We start from the raw sequence: 16,817 nt of genomic DNA on the forward strand, positions 1-16,817 counted from the left end.
TTCAAACTTCCATCATAACCGGTCGTCATAGTCTATTTATAATTATTTGTTTCCATCTCTCTTTGTCATTAGACCTGTAGTTCCTCCAAGGGGGATGAAAAGTCCCTTTCTTATTCATCTCTTTATCCCTCACATTCTGCACCAAGCGGATGCTCATGAAACGTCTGGTGAATGTCACCTTCTCGAGCCAACTCGCTCAGCTCCATGGCATGGTCCACATCCCCTTCCAACTGCTCCTCAGCTGCTATGGTATCCTCTTCATCCTCCGCTGCGAGAGAGAATGACCCCAAATCAATGGGAACAGAATCATAGGACCCAGTCCAAGTTGAGGAGAGGAGAAAGCATGAAAATGTTAGGTCCAGAGAATTCAAAGGGCAAGGGGCAATAAGATAAAGAGAACATGCCTGACCTTCATCCTCATTGGCAGTAAACTCTTCGTCATCCTCATCTGGATGCCAAGGCTGTTTGTTGCGCTGTGTGACAGAGGGTGGGGGCTTCACCTGAATGGCAAAGCATGAAAAGGGACAAGACCGGAGGTTAGAACAGCAGGAGAAAGATGCAATGTTGAATATGACGTCACAGAACAATCTCTTTGTCCCACTGAGTGACAGCTGCCACTGGCACAGTCCCAGAGCAAGGATGCAATCAAGGGTTTTCTTTCAGCACCAGCTACCAAATCCTGGCCCCACTGTCCAGAGGAGGATCTGTGAAAGTGCTAGATAAGAAACACAGGCCCCCGGCACCAACCCCACACACTCAGACTTCTAAGAAAGAGACAGCTTAGGTCCAGAAAAGACTTCAGGATTATCATCCTAGCTCCAAACCTACAAACCAATAGGGAGTATTAGGACCATTTCACAGAAGTGGCAGAACTAGATTAAGTATTTTTTTTCAAGGTCACGTAACAGTTGTAAAGTACAGTACTCTTCCACTACAGCATTGGAAACTTCCCATCTCAGAACGCAACTTGCCCCAAACCCAGATTCTTCACTATCCATCCCTCAACGAGAGCCAAATGCCCTCGACCAGGGAGAACTCCGGAAAACCACAACGACCTTATGAGCCAGAACTCAGTCCTTGAACCTCCAGCTCGGCTCCCACGGAGTCCTCCCTCTACCCATCCTCCGCATACCTGTAACACCCGAGAGGCCTCTTCTTCACCACCTTCCTCAGGCCCATCGCGGGGGTCACTGTCACGAGATGAGGGGGTTCTTGAGGGGCTGGAAGGCCCTCCTAGCAGCTGAGGGGGGAGGGAACGGAGCAGCTCTTCCAATGGCAATTCTCCCTCACGTCGAAGCAGCTCAATCTCACGCCTCTGGGTCTCTGCATCATTGCCTTCCTGCTGTTCTTCAACCTCAATCGTCTCCTCATCATCCTCTTCCTCCTCCTCTTGGGGTTGGAAGTCCCCATCTATAGCAGGAGAACAAGGTCACAAAGTCCACGGGGCCCTGCAAGCCACAGGGTGGGTTTTCAGCTCTGGAAAGGGCACGTGAGGAAGAGTAACAGAGCCAAAGAGGACACAAACCTTCATCATCCAGCCGGGAAACCGGGGGTGGAGGACTAGAGGCAGCTGAGGAGGAGCCAAGGCAAGGGGAAGAGCCAGCTTTGCTGGATGCTAGTGGCTGGTTGAGGCTCTGAGATAAAAGGTCTGAGTACTTTTCAGTTTGCCCCACAATGAAGTCCAGGTGCAGATCCAGAGCTTTTTTACGTTTTTCCTCAAGCCGGGACTGTTGCTTGAATTGCACCACCTGCCACAGCATGAAATGGACAGGTCACGAATATAATCTTTTATTCATGTAATCTTTAACCCAACATGTAGGGAAACCTCCTCTGTGCTAGTCTTTGGGCTTGCTTTTCAAGAGGGAAAAACTAAATGTCCTTAAAAGTGCTTTTGAAGAAAACAAAACAAAACAAAACAAAACAAAAAAGTGCTTGAAAAAAGCACAAAGGGAGCACAGGAAAGAGAATAGCCAATTTAACTTCAGGCAGCAGAGAAAGAGTTACAAATGTATCTGGGGCTGAATCTCAAAGACTAAGTAGGTGTTCCCTAAGTGGGCATGAGAAGAAAGGCACTCCCGGCAGCAGAAAGAACATGGGTAAGTTATCAGGGATGTGCAAAAAAAGAATATTTGAAGTAGAAAAGAAAAGGAACTGGCAGGAGACAAGACTGAATATACAGACAGAAACCAGGCAGTACTTGAGAAACAAAACTTCCTATATGAGAACAATTTGATTACTGAGAACTTCGATGATGTTTAAACAGGTAAATGGCATAAAGAGGTTTTAGGGAAAGCATGCTGAATGCCCTGCAGAGAGAGAGAGATGAGGAAGCAGGCTCCCCGCTGTGCAGACAGGCCGATGCGGGGCTCGATCCCAGGATCCCAAGATCACGACTTGAGCTGAAGGCAGAGGCTTCACCCACTGAGCCGCCCGGGCGCCCTCTCTGCAGCAGTTTCGACCGCTCCTGCTACCACGCTGGCACTAAGCAAACCGGCGGCAATGCCCTTTCCTGATCCCTGGCGCCTACCTTCTCCACATTGCTCCAGAACTGCCTGACGTCCTTAGCCATGGCAGAGGCAATTCGGCGCAGCTTGGCTTGCTCTTCTCTCCGAGCCCGTTCCTCTTTCTGCCGTTGCTCCTCGTGGTGCCGGATGACCATGCGCACAACCTGTGGGAATACGGAACCAGAGTGAAAACATTCCAAGGCCAGTCTCCTACTCCCTCCTCAAACCAACAGCAATGAGAATAATCAAGGCCAAGAAATCTGGGAAGTCAGAGCCTGCCTCCTGAAACTATGGGCATGAATAAGCACGCTATACTGTTTATTCTGTTTGGTTCCCTTCAAACCAACCCACTTATCAAGGAAAAGGAAATCTGGAAAAGAAATACTGGAAGGTACGCCCAGCAGATGACCTACCTTACGGGCCACACCCCGTTTCCAACGACGCTCCTGAGCAAAGTCAGCAGAGAGCCACTGCATCTCCTCACAAAGATAGTCCCAGTGCCCCTTGGGGCGGGGAGGCTCGGGCACCTTAGGCAGCCTCTTCAATGACCAGAAACCCTCCTTCCGCAGCTCAGCAATCCGAGTCTCAATCTCAGCCTCCTAACAGGGAAGAGCTAGGTCAGTCAAGTTACCACACATATATGCTACCTCATGAAGACAACTGAATTCCTGGGCACTGATTAAATATAGGCACTGTCTGGACGGAATGTTGTATGTGACTTAAAGTCCGCATACCAATCCTGCAAGTAAGTAGGTATTATAACCTTTTCAAGTGAGGGGGGGGAAAAGATGAGAGATTAAGGGATTTACTTGAGATCACAGAACCAGGAAGTGGTAAGAGCTGGAAATTAAAAAATAGGTCTAATGATTCCAGACACAGATTTTATGTTCTTTCCGTTATTTCACTCAATCTCCATGCCCCACGAACATAGGAAAGACTGAGGAAAACAGATTTCAAGGGAAGCCTCCAGGGAGGCAGGGGCCTACCCTCCCTTATAGACTGGATACAAAGGATCTTCATCGCTGTTGAATTCCACTTAAGAGTATGTTCATGCTTAGATATATAAAGCCCAATGTACACAATCTGATTTGTTTTTATAGAAATATACATTTTGGTAAAAATACTGAAAAGTTATACGTAAAAGATTAAACAATAGTATGATAAAAAGGTAACGTGTTTCTACTATAGCTAAATTTCACACGCAAAAAAGTGAAAGCATTTGAAATAGACAAAAGTGGCTTAAAAACTCAAGACAACTGGGAGCCCCAGTGGCTCAGTCAGTTGAGCACTGGACTGTTGATTTCAGCTCAGGTCATGATCTCAGGCTTGCAGGATCCAGCAACCCCGTCAGACTCCCCTCTCAGCTTTTCTCCCTGTCCCTATCCTTCTGCCTCCCCCTGAACAACTTACTCTCTAAAATAAAGAAAGAAAACTTTAAAAACAAGCTCAAGACAACTGCTTCCATTATTCTTGTCTTCTCCTGACAAAAACTAAGTCATAGGAAACAAGAGCCAGAGAGGACAGGGAACTAAATGGCCTGATGGGTGAAGAAAAAAATCAAGAAAGACAAGGGTATTATTAGGCCATAGCTCTTATATTTAAGCATGCATCAGAATCACGTGGAGTGCTTTTTAAGACAGATTGCTGGGCCCCCACCCTCTAGCTTTAAATGGATAGATGTAAAAAGGGTACCAACAAACTTGAATCTCTAACAAATCTGCCAGGTGATGCCAATGCTGCCGGTCCAGGGACCACACTTACCACTGGGTAAAGCAGCAGAGGCTAGAGGACAGAAATGAGCAGTAGAAACCAGTAAATCTTAAGAACCTCACAGTTTAAAAAGCATTCCAGGTCTATTTCCTCCTTTAACTTAGAGCTCACAACAGTTTATAGACTACTACACCACCTTTAACTTACAGACAAGGAAGTTCAGAGACCAAGCAACTTGCTCAACATTTGCAATTTAAGGCAGAGCCCACCCTCTAAATCCACAAGGAAAGAAATGTAAAAAGTTCATGGCACACAGAAGTTGAGGAAAGAGAATCCTCATGGGCCTTCCCAATACGTACATGCTTGGCCTGCTCTGCAATCTCAGCATGGCTCTTCTCCCACTTTGGTCCCTTGTTAGCCAGGTCAGCAGCCTGGGGTAAGTTGAGCCCCTCCAGGGGCACTGTGGCACCATCTGGGGGCCCTGGAGGTCCATCCAGAGAAGAATCTTGAGCTATATGCTGGGGGGAGATGCCGCCTGCCCCACTAGAGGCTGGGGAACTGGATGAGGCAGGGGACACAGGATTGCTGCCTGTCATGCCGTCCGACACCATCTAGAAATAAACAGAAAATGATAGATAAAATGAATGCTTAGCAAGATATTGGACGTTCTCATCATATTATTTCATTCTACCTTACAAGAAAAAACTCAAGTAAATAACCAATCTCATTTTTATAAATATAAATATACAAGATATTATGTTTTGGTAAGGTGTTCAATATAGCAGACCCAAGTTTACAGATGCCTGGCGTGCAAAAGGAGTCACAGCCAGACATTTACAGTTCCCAAATTCAAGAATAATACCATACCATATAATTTCAAACACTAATGATCCTTTCAGAACCTAAAGAAGTTCATTCACATACACACCTCCCCATTTTTTCTTCCTTTACACTGAATGGCAGATTCACCTATTAGAATCAATCTCAGTTACCACCAAGTTCAAAAAGCAACCATGACCACCTCCCAGATTACTTAAACCTCTTAATGTTCTTCATCAATCTTGGTTGTTTCGTTTACTAGGAAAGTGGAAGGGGACGGGGACTGGTCACTGTTCTCAAACACTCAACTACTACTTCATAAAATAGTGCAAAAAAATAGTTAAGTAAAGAACAAAGTCTCACTTAAATGTGGATGTGAGCAAACTCATATAAATTACTCCAGCACACTCGCCTAACAGGTGTGCCACTGGAATTCCTACCTCAGTTAAATGACAAATGAGTGTGTATCACAAAATTCCCCAGCTGCTCAGGAAATTTTTTTTTTTTTTTTTAATTTTATGTACTTGACAGAGAGAGATCACAAGTAGGCAGAGAGGCAGGCAGAGAGAGAGGAGGAAGTGGGCTCCCTGCCGAGCAGAGAGCCCGATGTGGGACTCGATCCCAGGACCCTGAAATCATGACCTGAGCTGAAGGCAGAGGCTTTAACCCACTGAGCCACCCAGGCGCCCCACGTTCAGGAAAATTTTAAGTATCAAATCCATGCCCATCAAAACCCTACTCTATGCAAACCTATGTATGTCTACTCTCAAAAGCCACATTGTTCCTACTCTTACATTTCCTCAGTATGAGAAAAGTATAAACACTACACACCATCCATAATACTTCTGTTTTTCCAGTTCCTAAAGAAACTAAGCTATTCTCAAAGCTCAGTCTTAGGAAGCATGTTGTCCCAATCTCCATTTCCAACCTGGCCTAATTCCACCCTTTTTAGGTAACAATGAGTTTCCACAGTCTTAGCGATCAATATCATATTACTGTCAAAAAGCATGTGAATATCTAATCACACTGATGGTCAACCTGAGCACCAAAAATTTTCCAAATACAGATAGCTGTAGGATCATGGAAATGTGGCTAAAACTTGCCACATTTCTTCTGACTCAGATCTAACAGCCCACAAAGCAGAATCGGAGAAGGAATCCTCCCCACGTCAAACCTGTGTCTGCAGGATTGGGAGCTGAGGGTGAGCAGGGGAGGGGCTGCTCTGCATGGTCCCACTCCCAGGCTCCTCTTTGGAGGCCTGAAGAATGACTGGGTCGTTATCACCACTGCTGCTGGCCGAGGGGCTGGCGTCCGGCTGCAGGGCATGCTGGGAGCTGGCCTCATTCTGGGCCACCGGCCACCGGGACCCGCCTTCCAGGGCCCGGGGCCCACTAGGGCGTCCCAGCCTCCGCTCAGGTCCACCGGCCTCTGGAGCACCTAAAATAGGGTAAAAAGAGTAAAAATGGGATTTGAAAACATTAATGAATCTTAAAAAAACAAACACAAACAAAAACCAAGAACAATGTTAAGGAATAAAGATAATGGGGGCTCCTGGGGGGGCTCCGTGGGTTAAGCCGCTGCCTTCAGGCCAGGTCATGATCCCAGGGTCCTGGGCTCGAGCCCGCATTGGGCTCTCTGCTCAGCGGGGAGCCTGCCCCCCCCCCCCTGCTCTGCCTACTTGTGATCTCTGTCTGTCAAATTAATATCTTAAAAAAAGGTAAGAGAAAGAATAAAGAGAATGAACGATGATTATAGCCTATGTTTCCGGAGCTTCCACTGTGGGTCACACTTTACTAAGCCCGACCCGGTACGCTGTATAACCCTCACACCTGCCCTGCAAGCCAGGTACCTTTCGCACCCTAATAAGAGCTTAGTTCCTTCTTTGGACTAAAGAGAGGACATCCCTGGCGGAGATGAGCCTTCCCCACCGCACGCTACAAAGGGCTCACAGAGACGCACACGGGACCGACGGGAAGACTGCAACTGAGGCAGTTTCGTGCCAAGACCACGGAGAACGTGCTCCGCGCCTGGCGACGGCAAGGACGGTCGGACGTTTGTCTAAGCGCGCCCGGTGTGTTCCCGCACCCCGCATCCAGCCGGAAACCCTCTGACCCTCGAAACAGCGGTCCCGCCAGCGCCGCGCACGACGCGGCCCCTGCACCCTCACCTGCGTGAGCCGAGACCGCAGCCCCCGTGCAGGTCTGCACTTCCACGGTGCCGCCGCGCCGCGGGGAGCCACGCCTGGAACACACAGCAGGGAGGGGCACCGTGAGGGCCGACCCGCACCGACCCGCACCGACCCCCGCTTCTGCACCGCCACGTCCGAGGTTGTTAAACACACCCACATCCGAGGCCGGGAAGACAGCCACAACCGCAAGAGAAGCTCACATCTCGGGAAAACAGAAGCAAACCATGTTTCGCGGAAAAGGAATTCCCCACGGGCCGAAGGCGCCGGCCGGAGGGAAGCCCCGACGTGAAGCCCGAAGTTCCAAGGCGCCAGTGCGGGCGGCCGCGGCGCGGGGAGCAGAGCCCGCGGCGCGGGGAAGGCGCTGTCACCGCGGACGCTCCGGAAGCCGCTCCCGGCCGAGCGCGGACCGTCCTCCGCCTGCGGCGCCGCACGCTCCCGCCGACACACGCGCGGCCGCAGGCCCCTCGGAGAAGTCAGGCGCAGAAAGGCCGCTGGGCGCGGAGCCGTGCCCCGGAAACAGGTGGGCGAAACCCACCGAGGCCCGGAAGTGCTTCCCCGCGCGCGAGGACGGCCCTCAGCACGGAGCAGCCTCGGATTCTCGCCTTCCTCCGCAGCCGATTCGCAGGACCCGAGCGGACCAGACCCCAGGACGCCTGAGCTCCTGACCCCCGGCTGCACGGCGCTCTCCCAGCGCCTCCCAACAGACTGACCCGGCGTGACCCCTGACCTCTGCCCCCAGCTGCCGCTAACCCTAGGCTAGCCCCGCCCCCTCCCGACTCCCACCCCACCCAACGTGCGCGACGGACTGGGGGAGGGGCCCGCGCGTGCGCGCCTGGAGGCGGAGAGAGCCGGCTGCGCGCACCGCCCGGGGGCTCCCGCCGGAGCCCAAGCCCACGCACACGGGGGTCGCAGGCTGGGAAGTCTCTCATGCCTACCCGTCAGGGAGCCCCCCACCACCTGACCGCGAAGGGCTGACATAAGGGAGGGTTCGTGCCGCCGGGTCCTGGTTACTGACTGCATAGGGTGGGCGCGCGCCCCGACTCCTCGTCCCACGCCCCCCTTCCTCTTCCCGCGCGCCCCCGGGGGGGGCGGCTGGGGTTGGTGGGCGGGCAGGAGCGCACCTGGGTCCGTCCTCTCAGGGCTCGCTCGCTCGCTCAGGCACGCGTGCGCAGACGGGCGGGAGGGGAGAGGAGATGCGCCCGGGCCCTGTGCTGGCCGGCCTGGCCCCCCTCAGCCTGTCTCTATGGGCGCGCGCCGACAGCCTCGCGCACCGGCCCCGGGGCCCCGGCCGAAGGTGCGCGCGCAGCACCCCGGGAAGGTGGGAGGAGAGGCGGCGGTGGAAAGATGCGCGCGCAGTCACCCGTCAGGGGAGGGGGAACTGTGGAGCGTCCGCCATCTTGTCTCCCTCTCCTTACCTGCGTCCTCGGGGGCGTGCGCTCCACCCCCCCTCCCGCCGAGGAGGGGGGAGGGCCCCCTCTTGGCTGCCGCCTTCGCGGCCTTTAAATTCCCCTGGGGCCCGCGGCTACTTTCACCGCCTTGCTTCCACTGCCTCCTCTCGCGGCACAGGGTTGCGGGCGGTGGGTGGGAAAAATGGAAGACGCTACTCTCAGCGAACCGCCGCCGCCGCTTCCGAGGCCCCACCAAAATGGCCGCCGCCGTCTCGGCCGCCACCGCCACCACCAGCACCAGCACCACAGCTCGCTATCGCTACCGCCGGCGCGGCCCGTCCTCTCGCGAGAGACAGTAACGAGGTTGGGGGAACGGGAGGCTCGCGTGCTAGCGTAGGGCGCTGCCCGAAGCGCAAAGCAGGCTGGGTGATGTAGTCTTGGAGACTCGCGCTCGCCCCGCGGCCCAGCGTCTTGGTCCACTGGAGGCCGTGCCCGTGAGGCTGCACTGCGGCTGCCCGTCCGGAGCAGCCCCCGCTTGTGACCAGATCACCCGGAGAGCTGAGCTGTTGGTCAGCAAGCCGGCCGCAGACCTGGGCCTCTGCGTTCCCTGCGGTCCGCTCCGTCTTAGGCGGGGCTGGTGGTGCCGTCCGATGGCCAGCTTTCTGGTTCGGGGCTCCCTGGAGAGGCGCCAGCCCAGAGCGGAAGAGGAGCGGTCGCCTTCTGCCGAGAGCGCTTTATGCACTGGCCCTCTTCATCCCGACAAACTCCGTTTTACGAATGAGCTGAAGCTCCTGGATGGGCCCGTGACCGCGGAGCCAGGGTCGGGGCCGAGCGTCCAGCTGCACCGACTCTCGCCCACCTTGGGAGCCCGGATGAGGTTCTCCTTCAAAACCTCCTCCCTCGGCCGAGTTCCTACCGGTTCACGCGGAGCTGGTCCTTCTCTGCTGCTTACAGCGAAGATCGGGGCCGAAAACAGACGGATGCGCGTGAAGCAGCATCACACAGTAGGCTGCTCACACTTCAGTAAGCAAATCAGTGTGAAAACGACGACACCTAAAAGAGCCACGAAAGTCATGGAAGTGAAGAGGGTCGGGTGAGGAATGAGAGGGCCTGGAGACTGCTCCGATTCGCGAGAATAGCCACTGTTCAAACCACGATTTTCCAGTGGTCACCCGGCGGGCCACAATACGTCTGGGGGTCAAATTCAGCCACAGGTTGCCCATTGGCTACGTCTGGCCTCTGCTGGAGCCTCGAGGCATACAGAAGGACTCAGGACAGATTAGTTGGTTGAAAAAGTGGATGAATGTCCACCCATTTAGGCCCAGGCGGGTGTGGTGGTGGGTGTGGTGGTGGTGGTGGTGGTTTGTTCCACACCAAGATTACCTATTTCTGAGACCCCTCATAGGACCACCCTGAGCTCCCAAGAGATCTCCCATTTCTGGGCCTTCCCATGAACCATTCCGTCCTTTTTCAGCTATTCTTCCTTCAAAACTCAGCTCAAGGGTGACAACCCCCAGGTGATCCCATTCGACCACCCCTAGGCTGCTGCCCTTACTGTTGGCTCCCAAAGCCCCTGGGTTGCTTGGTTTCTTTCTTTCTTTCTTTTTTTTTTTTTTTAAGATTTTATTTATTTGTTTATTTGACAGAGATCACAAGTAGGCAGAGAGGCAGGCAGAGAGAGAGGAGGAAGCAGGCTCCCTGCAGAGCAGAGAGCCCGATGCGGGGCTCGATCCCAGGACCTTGAGACCACGACATGAGCTGAAGGCAGAGGCTTTAACCCACTGAGCCACCCAGGCGTCCCCCTGGGTCCTCCTGGGTTTCTTAAAGCACTGACTGCATTATATCTGGATTCGTGTCTGTCCACCGCACCCCCAAAAGTATTAACCCCTTGAGGATAGGAACATGGTTTATACATGAAAATCCACGAAGCCAGTCTCAGAAAGATTATTTGGGAAACTTATTAGTGTGAACTACTTGTATTATAATACTTGGTTAAAAACAAAAATAACTGGTATTGGATTCATGAGCTCAAACTGAAAATAAACCCCAAATCTCTCTTCTGTTCCTATGACTATCACCCTAGAGCCAGCCACCATTATCTCTTGGTTGGAGATAATGGTTGCTGACTGGCTTCCCCACATCCACTCCTGTTTCTCTTTACTCCATTTTCCACATAGCAACCAGAGTGACCTTTACATATAAATAAGATCATGTTGCTCTCATACTTATGACCCCTGAGTGGCATCTTAATTCACTTAAATTATGTATCTTAAAATCTCCATAGGACAGACATTATGTTGAAGAAGCCAGACACAAGAGAATTGACATATGATCCCATTTATATAAAGTTCAAGAGCAGACAAAACTAACTGACCGTGGGGCGCCTGGGTGGCTCAGTTGTTAAGTGTCTACCTTTGGCTTGAGTAATGGTCCTGGGGTCCTGGGATGGAGCTCTGCATCAGGCTCCCTGCTCCGTGGGAGGCCTGCTTCTCCCTCTCCCATCCAGCCCCTCCTTCTCTCACTGTGTCTGTCAAATAAATAAATAAAAATCTTTTTAAAAAAATAACCGATGGTGATAAAAATAATACCCATTGAGAGAGAGGTCTTTTACCTGGGAAGAGACACAAGGAGGATACTAGAAATGTGTATCAGGAGCTGGTAAATCATGGCCCAGAGGGCAAGTCTTGTACAGCCCCAGGTTTCATACAGCCTGCCAGTTAAGAATGTTAACAAGTCTAAGTGACAAGCCTTACACTTACAAATGGTTGAGGGACAGTCAAAGGAAGAAAACTCTTGTGACACATGAAAAGCAAATGTAAACCAAATTTCACTGTAACTAAAGATTTCTTGGCATCCCACCATACCCACTGACTAACATGGCATCTATGTCTGCTTGCCTATTACAGTACTATAGCTGAGTAGTTGCAAGAAAGGCCCTCGGCCCACAAAGCCTAAGCGACTTTCTGTCTGGTGCTTTACCAAAAATGTCTGCTGACCGCTGTTCTCTATCTTGATCTGGAGGAGGTCATTTCCAGATCGAGATAGATGCGAACATTCATTGAGCTGTGTACTTAACATTTGTATATTTTGTGTACCTCAAAGCATGTATCTTATACTTTAATTTTAAGAATAAATATCCTATAGGACATGACCCCTGTCTACTTATTTTTTAAAACTCCGTTTACACCTTGCTCACTGCACTGAAGCCACCATGTCCTTCTCCAAACCATCAAGTTCATTTCTGCTTCCAGAGCCTTCATTTTTGTTGTTCTGTCTGAAAGTTTTTCTTCATGGCTAGCTTTCCCTTTTCATCAAAGTCTCAATTTAAATGTTGCCTTCTCAGAAGTTCCCTGACACTGAACAGCCCTTTCACTGCCAGTCACTCCCTATTCCATGCTTTCTTCACAACACTTACGTGGAAATTACTAATTTATCTGATGCTTGTTTATTGTCTGCCCTCCTCCCGTCTAAAAGATAAGCTTCCTGAGAGCAGGGACATTGTGCTAGGAATTACAGTACTCTGGATAACATTTCAGACAACGCTGTAAAAAGGAGATTATTCCATTTGACAAATGAAATTTCAGTTGAATGGAAAGTGAGTGTTGAAGACCAAATATTGTCAAGATGTCCATTCTTCCCAACTTGATCTACAGATTTGCGGCGATCCCTATAAAAATCCCAGCAAGTTATTTTGTGAATATCAACAAACTGATTTTAAAAGTTTATACCTTAAACTTTAGAGGCAGAAGAGCCAAGATATTATTGAAGGAGAACAAAGTTGAAAGACGTCAAGACTTACTGTAAAGCTGCAGTACAAGAAAGCATGATATTGGCAAAAGTATAGACAAATAGGTCAAAAGAACAAAAAGATCAATAGAGAGCCCAGAAGTAGATCCACATTGATATGGGCAACTGATCTTGACAAAGGAGTAAAGGTAATACAATGGAGCCAAAATACTCTTTTCAGCAAGTGAAGCCAGAACAGCTGAACGTGCATAAGCAAAAATATTAATCTAGACACAGACCTTACACCTTTCACAAAGATTAACTCAGAATGGATTGCAGACCTAAATGTACAGAGCAAAACTGTGAAACATCTAGAAGATAACATAGAAAATCTAGATGACCTTGACTGTGGTATTGATGCCTTTTAGAAACAATAAGGAAAGGATGATCCATATAAGAAATAATTGGAAATCTGGACTTCATTAAAATTAAAAATGTCCCTGTGAGTGCTCGCTTCAGCAGCACATATACTAAAAATGTCCCTGTGAAAGTCAATGTGAAGAGAATGAGAAGACAAGCCACAGATCGGGAGAGAGTATTTACAAAGACATCTGATCAAGGACTGTTACTCAAAATATTCAAAGAACTTTTAAAACTCAATAAGAAAACATTAAAAATGGGCCAAAGACCTTAGCAAAGAAGACATACAGACAGCAAGTGAATGTATGAAAGGATGTTCCACATCATGTGGCATCAGGGAAATGCCACCTAAAACAACAGTGAGATACCACTACGCATCGATCAGAATGACCCAAATTCGGAATGTTGACAACACCAAATGCCAACAAGACTGTGGAACAATGGGAGCTCTCATTCGTTGCTTTTGGGAATGGTATAGCCAGTTTGGAAGATGGTTTGGTGGTTTCTTACAAAAGTAAACATACTCGGGCGCCTGGGTGGCTCAGTGGGTTAAGCCGCTGCCTTCGGCTCAGGTCATGATCCCAGGGTCCTGGGATCAAGTCCCGCATCAGGCTCTCTGCTCAGCGGGGAGCCTGCTTCCCTCTCTCTCTCTGCCTGCCTCTCTGCCTACTTGTGATCTCTGTCTGTCAAATAAATAAATAAAATCTTTAAAAAAAAAAAAAGTAAACATACTCTAACCATACAATCCAGCAATCACACTCCTTCTGATTCCCAAAGGAATTTTTTTAAAAACCTACATCCTCACAAAAAACTGCAAATGGATGTTTATAGTGCTATTCATAATTGCCAGAACTTGGGAGCAACCAAAGTGGCTCTCAGTAGCTGAATGGATAAACCATGATACATCCAGACTGTGGAATATTATTCAACACGAAAAGGAAGTGAGCTATTGAGACACACAGAAACATGGAAGAGGGGGGTGCCTGGTTGGCTCAGCCAGTTAAGCATCCAACTCTTGAGTTTGGCTCAGGTCATGATCTCAGGGTTGTGAGATCAAGCCCTGCATTGGGCTCTGCCCTGGGCATGGGGCCTGCTTAAGATTCTTTCTCCCCCTCTCCTTCTGCCCCCTCTCCCCCATAATTCCCTCTCTAAAAATTAAAGAAAAAGAGAGAGAGAGAGAGAAACATGGAGAAAACTTAAATGCATGTTATCAAGTGAAAGAAGCCAATCTGAAAAGGCTACATACTGTATCATTCCAACTGTAGGACATTCTGGAAAAGGCAGAACTATGGAGACTAAAATAATCAGTGATTGCCAGGGGTCAGTGGGGGAGGGATGAATAGGAGGCGAGAACAGAGGATTTTTAGGGAAGAAAATACTCTCTCTATGATACTGTAATGGTGGATACACGTCGTCATATATTTGTTTAAACTCATAAGATGTACAACACCAACAGTTAACTCTAAGGTAAATCATGGACTTTGGGTGATTAGACTGTGTCAATGTCGGTTCATCAGTTGTAACAAATGTCCCACTATCATGAAGGATGTTGGTAATAGAGAGATTCTCATGTGTGGGGACCAGGTGTATCTAAGAAGTCTCTGTGCCTTTCCCTCAATGCTATCAATGCAATATTCTTCTAAAAGTTAGCCTTAATTTTTATTTATTTTTTGTTTTAAAAGATTTTATTTATTTGACAGAGAAAGACACAGCAAGAGAGAGAACACAAGCAAGGGGAGGGCGAGTGGGAGAAGCAGGCTCTTTGCTGAGCAGAGAGCCCGATGCGGGGCTCGATCCCACGACCCTGGGATCATGACCTGAGCCAAAGGCAGATGCTTAACAACTGAGCCACCCAGGTGCCCCCCAAAATAGCCTTAATTTTAAAAAATTAAATGGTGCCCATCTTTTTAGACCCTCTTCCCATCACCTTCAGAAGACAGGAAGGCAGGCCAGAGTCTGAAAGGGTTGGACCTAGCCTTGTGCTACTAATTCCTTGCTATGTCATCTTAAGAAGCACCTCACGTCTCTGAGCCTCACTTTTCTCACACGTATAAGGGAGATAGAGTTACTGATGTAAAATTGCTTTGAAAGCTCCAAAGAGAGGGGTGTACTTTGGATCGATATTTCAGTCTCAAACTCATGGCTCTTCAGGTCAAGTTAGTTTTAAGATATGATTTACAGGGTGTTTTAATGTTCCGAGTGTTATTAATACTTTAGGCAAAAGAATGAAAGCTCCTACTTGCCACAGACCCTGCCATTCCTAATTGTCTTGCTGTAGGTAACTTCATGCACTCATCTGTCTGGCTCCTGAGGGTAGTTGAATCTGCAACTTCTTGTTCCTGCATTTGGGTGGTAGTGGGTGTGCTCTCCTGACCAGCATTTTCTCTGCCCACTGAGTGTCAGGGCCTGTACTGGGTTAAATGGGAGAGACAGGAGAGATGATGACACAGTCTCTGCTCCCAAGAACTTAGCCTCACTGGGAGTGATCTTTGAGCTTGGTGAAAATCAGGGTAGCGTTTTGCTATCACAAGAGAAGGTGGTCAAGGGTCAGATCAGATCAAGTCGGTATCAGGGAGGGCTTTCTAGATAAGATGTCATTGGAGACTGACCTTGAAAAATTTAGGCACGAAGGGTGGGCAATTCAAGAAGATGACACAGCTGCAGCAAGGCTGAGGGTTGTGGGGATGGCGAATAGACCATAGGGAGCAGATTGAGATAGACAAGTCCCCTGGAGCCAGGCGGCCAAAGGTCCAGCATTCTAGGCAGTGGGATTCGTTTGGAGGTGACAGGGAGCTAGTGAAAGTCGCGGAGGTGGGATGGGCGTGGTCCAGGCTCCACTGGAGGCTGGAAATGGAGATTCCCGAGCAGTCCCCCAGTTGTAATGGGGGCTATTGACCAGGAGGTGGCAGTGGAGGTAGAGGGCGAGACCTTGCGGAGGCTGCCTTAGCAGAACTTGGCACACGGTTGATTGCTAGTGATAGTGATCCTCTAAACAGCCATTCTTCTTGCCTTCTGTGAAGCCTTTCCCAGTCTTCTCCTACCTCCCTGGACGCCCCTTCTCAGTCTCCCTCGCGGGCGGCTTCTTCTGGACCCGTCCACCAGTCGTAGGCGTTCCTCAAGATTCTGCCCTCCGTTGCTTTCTCTTCTCCAACACATCCACAAGGGCAGAGGCGGATACCCTGAAGCTAAGAAGTTTAAGCTTCTGGACCCCTTCTTTACAGGGGCCGTCCATTGCTAGAAGTATCTGGGGGCTATAGAACAGGCTAGATGAAGTGGAGAAGCCCATCTGCAACCAGAAAACATTGACATGGAAGCTTTTCTGATGGCAACTAGACTTAAGGCAACTTAACTTGCCTAAAGAGGCCTCAGAAGAACAAGGCATTTTGTCATGATTTCATTGTGCATTCCAACGTCCATCTCTTAAGCCAGACGTTTGCCTCAGCTCAGAATTTGTGTTCCCATCTGCATAACCCCTGGATTCCTCCAGGCCTCCCAGCCGAACCCCAGAATCTGCTCTGAGGAGATGACACCACCATCCCCCAAGCGCTTAAACTAGAAACGAAGACGTCCCCTCCCTTCCCTCCCGTTCCACATCTGGCCACCAAGTCTTGTCCATTACATCTTAAAGATTTCTGTATTCTTGGGGCGCCTGGACAGCTCCGTCGGTTGAGCCTCTGCCTCCAGCTTGGGCCATGATCCCAGGATCCTGAGGTCGAGGCCCGCCGGGCTCCCTGCTCATCGGGGAGTCCGCTTCTCTCTCTCCCTCTCACCTTCCCCTGGCTTCTTCTCTCTCTCTGTCAAATAAATAAAATCTTCTAAAAAGATGTTTAGAGTGTATTTCTATATTCTCTTTTTAAAAAATATTTTCTTTCTTTATTTGACAGAAGGAACGTGAGCAGGGGAGCGGCAGGGAGCGAGAGAGGGAGAAGCAGGCTCCTTGCTGAGCAGAGAGCCTGATGGGGCTCCATCCCAGGGTCCTGGGATCATAACCAGAGCCAAAGGCAGAGGCTTAACTGGCTGAGCCACTCAAGCGCCTCCACATTTCTATATTCTATTTCTCTC

At 49.7% G+C, this 16,817-nt stretch overlaps 1 protein-coding gene and 1 non-coding gene across 10 annotated transcripts in view; both read right to left on the minus strand.

Annotated features, from left to right (window-relative positions):
* Positions 1-9,495, minus strand: part of SRCAP (Snf2 related CREBBP activator protein) — a 33,180-nt gene extending 23,685 nt beyond the window's left edge. For 4 of the 9 annotated variants that reach the window (XM_059154348.1, XM_059154354.1, XM_059154347.1 and 1 more), the window contains exons 1-11: positions 8,637-8,922; positions 7,375-7,423; positions 7,201-7,274; positions 6,208-6,470; positions 4,574-4,825; positions 2,918-3,103; positions 2,528-2,668; positions 1,526-1,748; positions 1,133-1,410; positions 410-500; positions 179-268 (exon numbers count right to left, since the gene is read on the minus strand). In XM_059154348.1, coding sequence (XP_059010331.1) covers positions 179-268; positions 410-500; positions 1,133-1,410; positions 1,526-1,748; positions 2,528-2,668; positions 2,918-3,103; positions 4,574-4,825; positions 6,208-6,261 — 1,315 coding nt within the window. In that variant the 5' untranslated portion in view covers positions 6,262-6,470; positions 7,201-7,274; positions 7,375-7,423; positions 8,637-8,922. Of the gene's footprint in view, positions 1-178; positions 269-409; positions 501-1,132; positions 1,411-1,525; positions 1,749-2,527; positions 2,669-2,917; positions 3,104-4,573; positions 4,826-6,207; positions 6,471-7,200; positions 7,275-7,374; positions 7,424-8,342 lie in introns of all 9 variants that reach the window. The other 5 variants (XM_059154351.1, XM_059154349.1, XM_059154350.1 and 2 more) reach the window with 5 other exon arrangements.
* On the minus strand, positions 591-719 carry LOC131820231 (small nucleolar RNA SNORA30/SNORA37 family). Its single transcript, XR_009349545.1, has one exon. It is a non-coding gene; the product is annotated as a small nucleolar RNA SNORA30/SNORA37 family (small nucleolar RNA).
* Positions 9,496-16,817: the final 7,322 nt, after the last annotated feature.

This window comes from Mustela lutreola, chromosome 17 (genome assembly GCF_030435805.1).
Source record: "Mustela lutreola isolate mMusLut2 chromosome 17, mMusLut2.pri, whole genome shotgun sequence".
Classification (NCBI taxonomy): Eukaryota; Metazoa; Chordata; class Mammalia; order Carnivora; family Mustelidae; genus Mustela; species Mustela lutreola.